This window comes from Balaenoptera acutorostrata, chromosome 13 (genome assembly GCF_949987535.1).
Source record: "Balaenoptera acutorostrata chromosome 13, mBalAcu1.1, whole genome shotgun sequence".
NCBI classification, from domain to species: domain Eukaryota; kingdom Metazoa; phylum Chordata; class Mammalia; order Artiodactyla; family Balaenopteridae; genus Balaenoptera; species Balaenoptera acutorostrata.
Window position 1 is genome coordinate 53,304,105 of NC_080076.1, and position 15,846 is coordinate 53,319,950.

General features: G+C 38.5%; 1 protein-coding gene and 1 long non-coding RNA gene across 6 annotated transcripts in view; one reads left to right on the top strand and one right to left on the bottom strand.

Moving 5' to 3' along the window:
* The window catches only part of LOC103008829 (uncharacterized), a 163,377-nt gene that overhangs the window by 87,926 nt on the left and 59,605 nt on the right, over positions 1–15,846 (top strand). For all 4 annotated transcript variants that reach the window (XR_009005024.1, XR_009005026.1, XR_009005025.1 and 1 more), the window contains exon 5: positions 962–1,079. This is a non-coding gene — a long non-coding RNA (uncharacterized LOC103008829). The remainder of the gene's footprint in view (positions 1–961; positions 1,080–15,846) is intronic.
* The window catches only part of RBBP8 (RB binding protein 8, endonuclease), an 82,214-nt gene continuing 74,344 nt past the window's right edge, over positions 7,977–15,846 (bottom strand). The window contains exons 17-19 of one of the 2 annotated variants that reach the window (XM_057526398.1): positions 12,600–12,696; positions 9,681–9,834; positions 7,977–8,372 (exon numbers count right to left, since the gene is read on the bottom strand). In XM_057526398.1, the coding sequence (XP_057382381.1) occupies positions 8,248–8,372; positions 9,681–9,834; positions 12,600–12,696 (376 nt within the window). In that variant the 3' untranslated portion in view covers positions 7,977–8,247. The remainder of the gene's footprint in view (positions 8,373–9,680; positions 9,835–12,599; positions 12,697–15,846) is intronic. The other variant, XM_007197628.3, reaches the window with a different exon arrangement.

Genomic DNA, 15,846 nt, shown 5'->3' on the forward strand with positions numbered 1-15,846 from the left:
TGTTGGAGTCTTCTGTCTCTCTCTCTCTCTCACCTTAGTATCTCCAGCCATTGTTGCTTCAGCAGCTCTCTAGGGCATTTAGAGATGATCTTTAATCTCTCCCACCTGGAAAGCTGAATACCCTTCTCTAATTTAGAGGCTTTCCCTAGCTTGCCCTCCTCTCTCTCTTTGTAAGAATTGCTGACTGAGGTTTGTTAGGATCACTAGAAATCCATATCACCCTTATTTTGAGACCACTTTTTTCCTCCCAAATATCTTATTGAAATAGATCGATGGTCTGTATGGCCAGGCCACTCAAGGTGGCTGTTCTCTTGCTCTTTGTGCATCCCCTGCTCGACCAGTGCCTGCTTCACCTACACTCTGCTCACACGAACGTGCTTGCTCTCTGCCCCAGCTAGCGACTGTTCTAGTCCTTAGGCCAGACGGCTCCACCTGCTAGTTTATTAAAGGGAAACATCTGCCCTTGTGATGGTTGTTAACCTGAGGGCCTGGGAGGGACCTGCCCCAGCTGCTAGTTTCCCTGGTAACTGATGAGCCAATCTGAGGTCAATTCCCCCTATAAATGGTAGCCTCTTCCCTCCCAAGTGGAGAGATGGTGCTATGGCCTGCCTACCTGCCTGGTGGGGGTGGAGTGTCGCTCCAGGACCCTTTGTTTCGGACGTGTAAGATCCCCCTGTCCAATAAGTCACTGATGTCTCTGTCTCCGGGCTCTTTCTTCAGTCTCGAGACTGGGCAACTACAAGGCTTGCAGCCCAACAATTGGTGAGCCAGCCAAGAGGCTGAGGAAACTCCCGTGAGCCCTGAGATGTGGGGAAATAAGGACGGGGAATGGAACATTGCCGGGGCAATCCCAAGGTGGCTGGCCCCCAGCATCTGGGGCCCTGTGGTAGCTGACTACCATGAGAGATGTCTTCCTCTTCCGTTATATTGATATCCTGTTAACCTCGGAGTCTCCTTCCAGTTTAAAGGTAGCAGCCCCGTGCTCGTGGCTCATCTGACTGCAGGGTGATGGCTGGTGAATACAGACAAGATGCAAGGACCTGGATTCGCTATCAAATAATTGGGTGTTATCTGGTCAGGTAAGATAAGCATACCCCTGACCCACCACTCCTAAACAATTACAGACACCAGCTTTAGGGATGTTAACTCAGGGACAGGCTTATGAATTGAATGTGGCCGGTTACCCAGAAGGGTTTGGTGGGGGCCTGAGGCAGCAGCAAAATAATGAAAGGGTACTCCTGGGCTTCTGGTCCCAGCTGTGGAAGGGGGCAGAGCAACGATACCGTGTGATGGAACAGCAGCTCTGTGCTGCCGACAATGCGTTACAGCAGGTGGAGGACATTACAAAAGGCCTACCTGAGTCATCGAGCAACACACAAAAACCCACTATCTGGGGTCTAGAACAGCTGTGTATGACATATGGGACCCCCACCATGGACATCGATAGTGACCAAGGAACCCAGTTTACCGGCCATGAAGTTCAGGAATGAGCCGATTAAGAATGACGTACACTGGCATTTCCTTATTACCCCACTTCTGCTGGGCTATGCACGGAATACTGAACAATTGAGATGGGAAACCGGCTCTCTCAACATGTGACACATCCCAGGAGCAATTGTCCCAGTGCCTACACCATGTTAACCCAGAAGCAACTAGTCAACACAAGCCGAGTTCACCTGTTGGCCACTGAAGGACCGTTGCCAGCTATTGGTCAGGACAGTAACTTACTTTTGCCCTTGCCACAGGGTCTATCCCCAGGAACACGTCATAAAATGGCCCTGGGACTGGCAGGTAAGTCCCTGGTGGTTTGCTTTTCCCACCCCATGAGGAATAGGATTCGAAAGGGACTTATAGATTTCACCTGTCTTCTACCCAGCCCCACCTAAGACTGCTAAAACAATCCAGGCCCCCTACTGGAGAAAGGCACCATTGTATTAGCCTGTGGTCAGTTGTTATACCACCTCTCCAGCATTCGGCATCGGCTCTGAGGACTGAGGGTGGGCAAGCAGTATAGCACTGCAGGCCAGGACATGGGGGCAGACGTGGCGGCAGAGGTAGTGTTCTCTCAGAATGCTGTTACTGCTTGTATTTTGCTTAATGGTCGTGACCTTCCCTGTATGGTGCCTGTTAAATAAAACACCTTACATTTTGTCCCTAGTCTGAATGGAGGGAATCTGTTTGTGGACTGGGCAACAGTGGTGGCCTCACTGCGAAATGAGTTTGATTGCTGGAACTACAGCAGGATGCAGTTGTTGTCCTCTGGAATTCCATGAAAATTTGACCTGATGAGCTGCCTGGCTCTAAAGTTTGCCCACCTCCTGGACTCCTGATACTCTCTAGCTTCTGTTGTCTGTATTGCATGTGCGGTATTCGGTTGCAGGGCACCACTGCGTACCTGACCCCAGGGGTATATCGGAAGAGGGGTGAACCAAGATTGTAAGGGTCGTGCAGGGTATGTGGGGTGGGGTGTATGGCCAGGCCACTCAAGGTGGCTGTTCTCTTGCTCTTCGTACATCCCTTGCTCGACCAGTGCCTGCTTCACCTACACTCTGCTCACACGAACGTGCTTGGCCTCTGCCCCAGCTAGTGATTGTTCTAGTCTTTAGGCCAGAACGGCTCCAGCTGCTAATTTATTAAAGGGAAACATCTGCCCTAGAGATGGTTGTTACCCTGAGGGGCTGGGAGGGACCTGCGCCAGCTGCTAGTTTCCCTGGTAACTGATGAGCCAACCTGCGGTCATTTCCCCCTTTAAATGGCAGCCTCCTTCTCCCCTGACTAGCAAAGATTGTTGCCATGGCCTGCCTGTTGTCTGTTCTACATGGTAGGGTGACCCCTTGTTTTGGGCGTCCAATAAATCATCTCTGTACCTGCCTTGGGGCTCTTTCTTCAGTCTCGAGGCTGGGCAACTACAAGGCTTGCAGGGCTGCGGGGTGCAGCCCAAAATGGTCTAAGGTTGGTCTGAGTTTCATCTCTTATTAGTTCCTGCCAACCTTTGGAAATGTTAAAGAACACTGAAAGGGTCCAGAGTCAGCATGAATGAATGATTATCTGAGTGAATAAATAGAAGGATCAGTACAAAAGAAAACCTCTTGGACAAACCTTCAACTGGATAATGGGCCTCCCTGAATTTGAGTGGAGAGTAACATATACGAGGGAAATGCCTTAGAAAGAGTACTAGAGGCCAATTGTTATTGCCCTATAATCTAGCCTATGATTTCATAAACTGGTTTGTTGGGCAAATGTCCACTATGTAACTGTTGCTGGATTCTTTAATGTGTGAAAGTTCACTTCAGAATTAGAGATGAATGTACTCCTATTTAATAGTTTTACAATTATAAATGATGTGTAAAACAAGGGTCTCTTCCCATTTCCAGTGCGAGGCCCCATTCAATTGATCGTTATGTCCCTTGTTACCACTGAATTGGTTATCAGCTCACTGAGGAGAAACTGTCATATTCATCTTTGTATCCTCCCTCAGCTGCCACAGTTCTGGTAACAATCATTCAGCTGCTTAAATTTCTTTCCGATTCCTACTGCCACCTTCTTGGCCCAAATGTTCTTCATGCTTGGAATATTACTAAATTTCTTTATTGCACACCTGATTCTATGCTTGACTACCCCCTGCCCACCACCCCCCAAAACCCTCATTTTATGTATTATATATTGCTGCCTGATCATTATATATAAATTAATACGTTACTACCCAACTCAGTATTTTCAGTCAGGGGATGTTTGAAAGCTTATCATGCTGCTATTTAGTTTTTCCTGTTGTCTTAAGCAATATTTCTTAGATTTGACTCTTACTAATAATCTGAGAACTCAAAAAAAAAAAAAAAAAAAAACAAACAAAAAAAACTCAAGTTACACCTGAATCAAAATTCCCACAGAAGGACCCCAAGAATCTCTATTTATCAAGCATCCGAGTGACTTTTATGACTAAATACTTGTGGTTATTGTACTAGCAGCATTAGTATCACATGTGAAAAAGTAAATTTGGGGCCCCTTCTCACTTTGGGGTCCAGCAATGTGATTTAATAAGTCTTCCAGGTGATTCTGATGTACACTAAAGTTCAAATACCATTGAACTAGCCTGTAACAATGACTTAGGGCAGTGGTTCTCAGATTTGGCTGCACACTACAATCATCTAAGGAACTTTTAAAAACAAAAACAAGACTGATACCTAGACCTTACCTCCAGATATTCTAACTGAATTGGGGTGCAGCAAGCATTTGACTAATATATCATCATGGATGCTGAAGCTGATGTAACCTACCACCTATAACTCATCTCAAAATTTTGTATTTATCTAGCCTTACTGATTGGATTTATATGGTGACAAGTTTGAATTCTTAACATAAATGTGTGCATTTAAGATATTGAGGTTCTATGTAGACAAATTTAATTTGAATAAAGGGATCTGCTACTAATGGTTTGAAAACCACAAGCCTACAGACTCAAGTCCAAACCCTTCAGTCTTGCCTTTAAAACACGAGTTTATTGTCTCTCTTACTAATGCCGCACAGCCCTACTCTCTAGCTTGGCCAAAAAGTTTGTTCGGGTTTTTCCGTAGCAGCTTATGAACGAACTTCTTGGCCAACCCAATATACCTGTAGGAAGTATGCTTCCTAGCACCTAGGAAGGGGAGAGAGCACCAGACTGAGGTCCCAGACTACAGTCTAGTTCCAGCCTGTTGGACCTTGGCAAGTCACTAACTCTCTTTTGGCTTGTTTCCTCATTACGAAGGGAGGGGCCAGCGACGAATGATGTCTAGCACTCCTTCTGACTTCGTGTTTTAGCATTTCCACATTCAGGTTCATTTCCAACTTAGACTGTGTTGTCCCTTCTTCTGTAGGATAAGTCATCCAAAGGCACAGTTCAAGATCTAATTATCCTTAGCATTTCTTTGGCACTCAGTCCAAGCTTCTTTGACCTCTTAGGCATCTTTGTGTGTTTATGTCTGGTCTCCCACTGGGTAACAGAGTTCACGTATCTCTTTGTATCCCTAAATGCCCAGTATAAAAGTCCATGTTTGTTATTTTTCTCAGGACCATGAATTATGGCCGCTGCCATTTGTTTTATTCCAACAATAGCTATGTTGAAAGCTTGTTTTTGCTGAGCGAGCTCTCATGACTGTACCAAAGGTTTCCAACTTATATCCTACTTATCCTACAATTTTTTTTATGATAGTCCTATTCAGCCCCTAGTTTCCATGATTATTCTCCAAAAATGGCTCTCTTGTGGCCTCTGCTGGTTTGACAGCAGACCACTGCTTCACTGATTCCTTAAATGCACACTAAAGGATTCAAGTAAGGACACTTCAGTTTCCCAAGGAAGCATTCTAACAGCATCCGCTCAGCAAAGAGAAAGATTCTGAGATGTCTCTTAAACTGCTAGGCTTGCTGAGAACAGACAGTGGTAAAACCTGGGAGATTTTTAAATGCTTATTTCTGAAGTGGCATTTTTCAAAATTAAACTCATGCTTGTTAAGATGTTGGGAATAAGTGAATAAGATTCTTAGGTGTGTTCTTTAAAAGCGTGCCCCTTTGGAATAAACTTGTCAAAATTTGCCTGATTCTGATACTTGTATTATACCTGGCAAAGATAAAAGTGCTTGATAAAGGTTTAAGTAAATGTACTAGTGTTATTTGGTTTTACGTAACACTATTCCTTTTTGACAACTAAATTAAAGACGATCTGGGCAAGAATCTTTTCAGAGTTATTTGTTTTAGAGGGCCTAAGAATGTTCTCTGTAAGTTTTTAAATACATATGCTAGATGCAATTTAAATCGAGTTACGAATATGTTAAGCTGCCTTTCCAGTTGGACTTTGGGAAATTTTTCACTACATGAGAGGTGTTAAGAATATTCTTCTGCTTCATTTGTTCTCTGTTCAAGGTAGCATGTTGTATCTTCTATATACATTTGGATACCTATGATTAACTCATTCAAACTGCTGCCTCTGACAACCTTACATTTCAAATGGTTTAATCCGGATGCCTGTCAAAGGCAGGAAAGGTGTTAATCCAGTGTGAAGTGCTGACATCGAGGTTCCGCATGCTTTCAAAGTTTAAATCACAGGTCTTCAACTTTAAAAAGCTCACAGGCAACCTGAAACTATATGTAACTACATACAGTGATTGATACATATCTGTATGAAAATACTGTCTAACATATATAATGCTTTACAAATGAAGAAGCCCTTTCATATAATTATCTTAAATCACAAACTGCAGTTCTGTGTTTAAATGCATCTGTCTGACTCAAGTGTTTTTAAAAAGTGTCTATTACATTACTTCATTTAAAGGTAGAGCTGGTCAACAGCAGACGAAGACACCTCAGTTTACCCAACCTCACAGGCTTACTGAGGAAAAATGAAAAATGCTGGCTAAAGGTTTGGATTTCTGTCAAGCCACTATCAGGTAGACAATCTCTTGTGTCTGCTTAGGCTACCTTTTTAAAAAAACAGATCACTGGAGATATACAGCTCTAACTGCACATCCTGTGGTGCCCTGTTCCAATCCAGGTGTCTCTCAGTGACTAGTCTGGCCATTGAGACACAGGGAAAGTTACTGGGAGGGGCCTTCTGGAAAACTTTTTAAAGAAGGACAAAAACAAATGACATGTGCCTTTTTCTTTTCCCTTCTACCTGCCTGGAACATGGACATGATTCCAGAGGTGGCATAACTATTTAATAGTCACAGGATGAAGGCCACATACAAAATATGAAAGAGCAGAAAGCTAGAAGAAATCTGGGTTTACGAGGGCATGGACCAGCTTTGGACTGCCCATCTCCAGACATTCTAATGTGAGAAAAAGAAAACTAGTCATTTGTTGTTTAATCTTTTTTGCATCTATTTTTTTGCAGCTTAGTGTTAAGCTGATACATAAATTCACAAGATTATTTGAAGATTAAAAGAGAAAAATCTATGTGAAGAGTGTAATACGGTTTCTGGAATATACTAAGTGACCAATGAATGGCTATTATTTGGGGGAGATTAGTTGACTGCCAGCAGAGAACAAAAAATCAAACATAGGATAAACAATTTGGGAAGGGAAGAAAAGTGCTGAATAGAAGCTATGATAGGTCCATTAAAAAAAAAAATTGAGAATCACATTCAGAGCCAAACAATGTACAAAGAGGGTCTAACATAAAAGTAGATACTAAATATAAGTGATTTATTTTCCAGTCCCCTCTGTGAAAACATAAAACTGATGTCATTTATTCATGAAAACCTTGATCAATGAGGAAGACGAGACTAAACAGATTTTTAAAAACTCTGAGAAGTAAAGGTTATATCTATAAGGTAATTTAGATTTTCGTGAGGCATTGCATTCAGTGTGTCATGTACTCCTGCTTATGTAATACTGTCAAGATCTGGATTAAAGGAATACACAAGACACTGATAAAATGCCACTAGAAAAGGTGACACAGATGCGGTCAGTCATCTTGATGACTCAGACACTAGGTTCTGGAGGAGTAGAAAGTTGCTAAATACAGAAATCTATTTTGTTCACAAATTGGAAGTTCATAACATTAGTCAATCCAGAGAAATACAACTAACTGAATTTGAACATGTGGGTGGAGAAGAACTCAAATTCAGTTTGAAAACTGCACTAGGAATAACAAGTATGATGAAAAGAAAACATGTGAAGAGCTGGAATAGTATGATCAGAGGATGTTAATTTATAGTACGTGGCAAACGAATGAAAGTTGGTATTTGTAGTCATCTTGAAAGGAATTCACTACCGAGTAGTACTTCATTTCAAGTCAATGAAAGAAAGAAGCTGGAAAGTTAAAAGGATTATTAAAATTTAGCCTTTTAAAAGACGTGAATGCCAGACATTGGAATGACCTACATAAGAGCAACTTGGTTAACAGAATAAAAATCTATGTTAACATGAAGTCACTGCTGAATGTGAATACCAAGGGAAGATGGAGTAAAATATCTGAAAGGCAACAAATCAGACTACAACTATCATATTTTCAAAATTGTAATTAGGTATTACCAAATAAAGTAATAAACAACTTTTAACTTAGAGTGCAAAATAAAAGCACCTTATTATTTTAAAGGTGCAAAAGCAAGAAAATACGACATAAACTTATCCATTTTTAAATAGTCGTCTGTGTGATGGGTAAATACCATTTCAAAACATTTTCAATAGAAAAATGATTTATAAATCAGTTTTCAGAAGATCAAAAAAATCAATGTTTAATACCAACTTTAACTATAAATAAAAAGAATATTGTCATCTCTCCTGTTTTTGCTTCAACATTTGTATCTTCTGCTCTTTGCCTTTTGGAGAAAATATTGCATTGTAAGGCTGCCGTCTTTTTGGACGAGGACAAGGATCAAGATCTTCTTTAATGTAACCTTAAAAATAAATCACAAATTTAAAAGACAATATCTACAACATATTTCAGCATATATCCAGTAAACATGTGTCTCATTTAATGCCTTTTAAGTTCACATGATTTTTCTATTAGCTGGTTGTGTTGATTAATGATTTCACTACTTAGCATCAATTTTCTCATTTATACTAAAAACAACAGCAAACATTTATGAAATGTGCTGTATACATTATCTAGGATAAGTCTCACACTCCTCTGCAGCAGCTTCCACTATGCCTATTTCACAGCTGAGCTAATGGAGACGCAGGGAAGTCTGATATCTCGCTCAAGTTCCCAAAGCTAGGAAGTAGGAAAGCTGGTGCCCTGCCCAAGATCTAACTCCAAAACCAGAGCACTTAAGCACTTTCCTATTCTGCCTCCCATTGGTTGCAAATGGGGACAAATGGTAAACATGAACTTTTTACTATTATGATAAATTCCAGGTGCTTATCAAAAAGACTTTTTTCAGTAGCTATTTGATGAGATGACATGTCCCTATATTCTTCAGACTATTCGATTCTCCTAAGGTGTCTCCATTCACGTAGTTTTCAGGGGAGGATTCTGCTCTGCCATACCCCTAGGCCATATTAGGGGTACAAGCACAGGCTCTATCCAGACTGTCTAATTCTATTTGATGACCAAGCAGAGACATCATGTCAAAGAGGACTTGTTAATGGGGAAAGTGGAAGTATGGTAATAGCTGTAAGAGACTCTGCATCTTTTGGAAAAACTTATCACTAAATATCTGGAGCTTTAAAGCTGCATATGTTCTCAAATTACATTAAATGTAAGTGCTGTATTTGAAGGGGCTAGTTGCATGTCAACAGTCTCCCAAACAAAAGTCCTTTTTACTCAAATATGTTTTATAAATAATTAGCATTCTGGATAGTGAGGTTTTAACATCTAAAATTCAGAGTAGTCTCTTTAAAAAAAAAAAAAAAAGATGCTTTTCAACAATATAACTTTGCTGCCAACTTTTGTAAAGTTATGAAAAGTCATTTTGATGACTGGATAAAACAGAAATTACTTTCTGAAATCTGAATGAAAGAGGAGAATAATGCATACACAATCCCATTAAAGTGCTTATAGACAATCTATGATTCCAGTGAAGTTATTTGAAGAGTTGAAAGTTAAGCCTTTATCTTTACAAAATTGTATTTATGTCACAAAACTGGCACCCAACTTACAGCAGAAGGTAGAGAACCGTGGAGAAAAAGTTTAGTGTTTAGACTCGGGTATACACAGTATTTAAAAAAAAGAAGTTCCAAAATGTTACAATCTGTATTCTCACCTCTTTCCATACAAGTCTGAGTGGAAGGAAAACCAACTTCCCAGAAATTCTCTGGTGTGTTGGGTGGAATGTAGCGAAATCGGTGTCTTGAGCAGGAAGCCAACTTCTTTTCTCTTTCTTCTGCTGGAAAATCTGCATAATACTGATAATAAAACTGGTGAGTTTTCCACTTAGGAATAATAAATGGAGTGTTATGCTTACTGGTTATAAACTAGAAGCTAAGAAGACTATTATTCAGCATGCTAAGGAAACTGAATTCTCACTGATGATAATATTAGTAAGTAATACTATCTCTAAGTAAATTACTATATAAATTACTAATAATAATTAGTGCTGGTCTGTGAAATGTTTGCTCCATAAAGAAAAGGAGCCTGTATCACAATGTAAAAAAACATACTGCTTCCTGCTTCAGTAAAGTCTTACAAGTAAAAAAAACATGCCAGCTGAACTTTACAGCGTGCTTAGTGGTACAGCTGATTTATATACTGGTGCAAACTCTTCATCTTTCTCAGACCAGTAACAAAAAGGCCAAGGCCTGCACTCTGAATAGCACATTTCTCAATTGTTATTTGAATATAACGTGTGTTTTGAAGTAATTTTCCTTTCACTACAATTTTTTAAAATAAAAATTTAGCTTTGAATGTTGTAGGCTTCACGACTTCCCCCTTTAAACTAGATCTTTCAATTAGGATCAAAGGCATATTACTTTTTGCAAGTGTGATCATAAGGAACCTGAACTTCATGCAAAGAAAGATAAAACTTTTATGTGAAAACTATACCGGTCTTCAAGCTCTAGATCTAAAGAAAATAAAGCAGTAGTGTAAAGTTTAATAGAACACAAATGATAGGATCACATAATCCAGCTAATTCCATTTTACACTTGAGGAACTGAAAATCAAAGTGATAATTCACCAAAGATATCACTTATTAAAAGTGGCAGACTTAGGACTAGAAATTTTTTGAAGTTAAGGGTTTCTAATATATTTTTCTTTTATATAGATTAATTAATTAAAGGTTTTAGAGTATCTCTGAAACTTTTTTGGGGGAGGGTATCTTTTTCTTCATTCTCATTGCCATGAATATAAGCCTTTGTTACCTTAGCCTGGGAACTGCCCTTAGAGAATCATGGTTATCAGTCAGTGTTAGAGAAACATTGCCACCAAATTACAACATATTTGAAAACAACAGTAGGCTAGTGTAGCTGTTAACACAGCGCAGCGAGCAAGCGGAAGAGTGTTAGAAGATAAAGTCAGAGAGGAGGTGGGGTGGGAGTCTGCTGTCCTTGATAAGGGCTTTGATACCATTTCTTAGAGAGGAAGACAACTAAGGATTTTGGGCAGAAGAGTGACATGATTTAACTTTTATTCTAAAAAGATCATTTGGAAAAAAGACCATTCATTGCTGTGTTGAAAGTACAATCAATAGGATTTGCTGATAGATCCATTACTGAGATATGAAAGAAAAAAGTAGGTAACTACAAGATCTCTGGTTTAAACTAGAGAAGAATGGACATATAAAAGGCTCAGAGGTAAGGTTTGAGAATTGGAGATAGAAACTGTGTGTGTGCTTTAGGACACGTGAAATTTGAGGTGACTATTAGCCACATGTATGTTGCATATTCCACATGTGGAATAGGCAAAGGGAAAAATTTAGGAACTGTAATTGTAAGCATACAGACAATATTTAAATACATGGGACTGGCACTTTCACTCCTGGTCATGAGGGAGTAACAGGGAACAGAATCACCCTCTACCTTAAAAACTGAAAAAATGGAATAAAATGCATGAAACAGTGTTTTCAGAGACTGGATAACAGCACAAAAAATGATTCCTGAGAGGAGGAAAGCAAATTAACAGTGTTTCCAGCAAAAGAGCTTTATTCTCACTGGTAGTAATAGTTCCACTTAGAACTAAAAACTGGAGGTTTACTTAGTATAGACCATATTCCTTAAGAAATCATGATACATTCGTGTTATGAAAACTCATGATACAGGAGGAGGTTTTGCTTGTATCACCAAACTGCTTTCCAAAATAGTGATCTCAATTTACACTCCCGCTGTTAGTATATGACAGCATTTTTCTCACCAAATGCTTACTGCACTGTAACCTATTCATACATAACTTTAATGTGCTTGGTTATCAAATTCTCTAGCCATAGTTTTTAAAAAGAAAATTTAAAAGGGGAAGTATATTGCTGGAAGCAGGTATCCAACAGCTAAAGGATAGCAAGGGAAGAAATAAAAACAGTAAGTTTCAAAAAGACACAGAACCTGCCTAGCACTATTTATTAAGAGGACAATTAGTACAATCTACTTCAAGATATACTATCTAGTCCAAGACACCCGATGTATAAAAGGAAAATACAATTGTGTTTTAAGGATGAAGTAGAGCCTATTCATCACATTTTGTTTAGAAAGGAAAATGTTTGGGGGGGGGGGAAAAAGAGCTTATGGTTGTACTAGTTATTTAGAAAAAACAATTATGAGTACATCTCATTTCCTGAGAGTGCTGGTGTTTAAGTAAAAAATAAAATAGCCAAGTTTCCAACTAAAATGTCAAAATTTCGCCCAAATAGTATATGTATTAGAGCCTCTGCTGTAACATAACACAAGGTAAAAAAATTAAAAGATATACAAATAAACATAGAAAAGACAAATGGCACAAATGTCTTAAGCTGGAAATAAGAACCACTGCTTAGGCTCCAGATTCACTTAGAGAATCTAAGAGAAATTGAGGGCTTTTGTTTTCATCTATATCTCTCAGGTCCCAGCCAGTATGCATACTCCATGTATTCATTCTGTTATTCCTGGCTCAAACTTGTTTCTAGATACAAATACAGTTTGTATATGTGATTTTTAAATCATGCATATAAAGCCATCTTTATAAAAACCCAAATGACAGTATTTACATTAGTACTTACAATTTCACATTCCTTACATGTGTGTCCAAGCAATTTTCTTCTTTCTTCTTTTTTCCGGACTACCTCAATATGAGGAAAATTTTGTAAGCTAGTCTCTCTGGGGGGAAAATGAATTAAATTTATCTGTTACTATAGAGACCTTTGGTTTAGGTTTTAAATTAGCAAAGGTGAGCATCCAGAGGAGAAATAATCCCAAAACATTCATTCATTTTATTTGAAATGCTTCCCCAGAATGTGAAAAAAAACAAGCATTTCTTCATTCACTCTCCACTAAAATATTAAGTATTTTACATATTACATAGTATTTTACATAGTATTTTACATATCAGGTATTTTTATAGATATTTTTCTCTAACTGAAAAAGATAACTATTACTTCCTATTTTTGCCTCTGGCTGGCTGAAAATAATTATTAGGTTGGGAGGTAAAATATAAAATAACCTAATTATAAAGGAATGCTGTATTATTAAACTCAGGAATTGCTATTCTATAACATAACTGAGAGAATACTGCCTGTTAACTAGGTTTCTAGTACTAAAAACCCATAAATCAGGGCTAACCTACTCCTCCCTAAGGAACAAATTCATTTGTTTGCATGTCATTTACTATTTTCTCCAACAATTTCTTTTGTCGCTTCCGTCTACCTTAAATTCTTCAAAATATTAGGCACAATTATCATTTGTGCTTGTCCTTAAAGACAAAGATTCTATTGTGAACCACTGGAAACCTAGGAGGGGTCAAAGCCACTGAGGTATGGATTGATGAGGTATACAGTTCTTTAGTAAGAAAAAGCAATCAGGAAGCATGGAACATTTCTTTATAATATACTTGCATCCTACTTAAGCCCAATATAGAAAACACCAAATTTACAAGTAAATGAAGACTTATGTAACACCATATACATTTGTTTATAATAGAAACATCACCAGTGAACTTAAACAGACTGACTCACAAAAACTGACTTTTAAAATGACCTGTTGGTAACACATCTACTCCTTTGAGGTATTTTGATAGTTGGCAAGTACTGTTCTTAAAAAAAAAGCTTTAAATGCTCTATTTCAAAACATATCAGGTTATATAGGTCCTTTTTGTGCTTAAATCCAACAACTCTCTGGAGCAACCGGTAAATTAAAAAAGACCAAGAAACAACAGATAAAAAAATATTGCCATGACTATACTTTCTTTCAAATAGTTTATGGAATCTTAGGTTTATATAGAATATAATTTAGCCATATCCTTTCCTCTTTCTGTAGTGTACTATAACGCAGCAGGGAATCCATTAGTAGACTGGCAGTTGCAGTAGACATCAAGCATCACCTAAAAGGTTACTAAGCTTCTTGTCCCTGACATAACGCAACCCATCTTCCCAGGGTTTGCTAGTACTCTCAGTGGGGAAAGGGACCATACTAACTCTGAGACTTATACCATCCCTACATCTTTACCCACGTCCTGCATCTCCAGCTATCTAATGGTTTCAGAATAAATAAAACTACTCATGTATTTTTTTAAAAGTTAGTGAACCTATGGGACTTCCCTGGTGGTCCAATGGTTAAGAATCCATCTTCCAATGCGGGGGACGCAGATTCAATCCTTGGTCGGGGAACTAAGATCCCACATACTGCGGGGCAACTAAGCCCGCGTGCCAAAACTAATGAGCCCGCACGTCTCATCTAGAGAGTCTGCGTGCCGCAGACTACAGAGCCCAAGCGCTCTGGAGCCCGTGCACCACAATGAAGATCCGACACAGCCAAAAATAGAAAAAAAAAAAAAGTTAGTGAACCTATACTAGATACATCTGAAATGACAGTTCTTACTGTGCAATCTTACTTCTAGGAATCTATTCCAAAGATGCACAGGCAAAAATTTGAAAAGAGAATGCACAAGGCTATTCACTGTAGCATTATGCATGCCAGCATAACTGTGAACAACCCAAATGCTCATTGCTAGGGAATAAACTATGGTACAAACAACAAAATACCATGAAATTAGAAAAAGAAATGAGGAATATCACTATATACTACTATGATGATTTCCAGGACATATAGTTAAATGAAAAAAGCAAAGTGGAGAAAAGCATATATTATATAGCATTCTACCATTTGTATAGAGAAGAGAGTACAATTATCTATATCTACATCAATTTCAAGATATATAGAAATTTGCTTTTACTTCTTAAAATGGATGGAAAACCATAAATTTTTAACAAATGGTTATGTGTGTAGGAATAGGAAGCTATCAAAATGAAGGGGACTTCAGAATAGAAGACAGACTTCTGAATATACCCTGTTTTGCAGCCTCTGGTATCATATACATAATTTCCTTAATTTTAAAGAAAGAATTAAAGATAAAAAGAAAAAACAATTTCTAAAAAATCAAAAGCAAAATTACACAAACATGGATACTGGGTTGGTGGCACAACTACAGAGAAAATAATTATCCTAAGTGACCTGAAAACACAGTGATTTGACTGTACCTTTCTGATGGGATATATCGTAAGGACAAAAAGACTCAAAAATGTCTTAAACCATTTTCATAAATCATGTTATTCATAATAGTTTGAATTATTCTGAGAGTGTTCTGTGGAATCAAGTTAAATGAAGAATAATGTTAGTGGCACTGAGAAGTGGGATTTTCAGTAAGCGGGGAACTAGATACAGATGTAACAGAGGAGGTTACAGAGAAATCCTGTAGTCCTGAACTTGAATTGAAGCTATCAGTATGAACATATGTAGTTTATCTTAAAAAAAAAAATGAAACAAAAACTTTACTTCTAACTCTGTCCAGCTAAAAGGTCCAGAAACAATGGCTAACTGGAGCAATGAGCAATCCCAGCAGTCAGACTGCGGCCTAAATACTGTTAAACTAGGGCTCCTGGAGAAATGGCAGATTCCAGCCTATGGCAGGAGCCTAGAACATCTTCTCATACCAGAGCAAGGAAGCTATGAAAGACAGCTAGAGTAGTGTCCATTCAAAGAGGCTTCTGCTGGGCAAAGATGGGACAATCTGAGTATCATAAGGGTGATAAATGCAATGGATTGAAATGCATCAAACATATTTAAATCCATTAGTTCATAATGATACTTAAACAAGACTCTCTCTAGTCACATTTGAGATGCTAGGGTACTATTTCTTTGGAAAACTGGTGAATAAAGGGAAAGAATTAATCATTTAGCAACAAAATGACAGCTCTTATCTATTAGAGTCTTACAGGCAACAGTAGAAATTTATCTTGGCCTGTCAGATTTCTA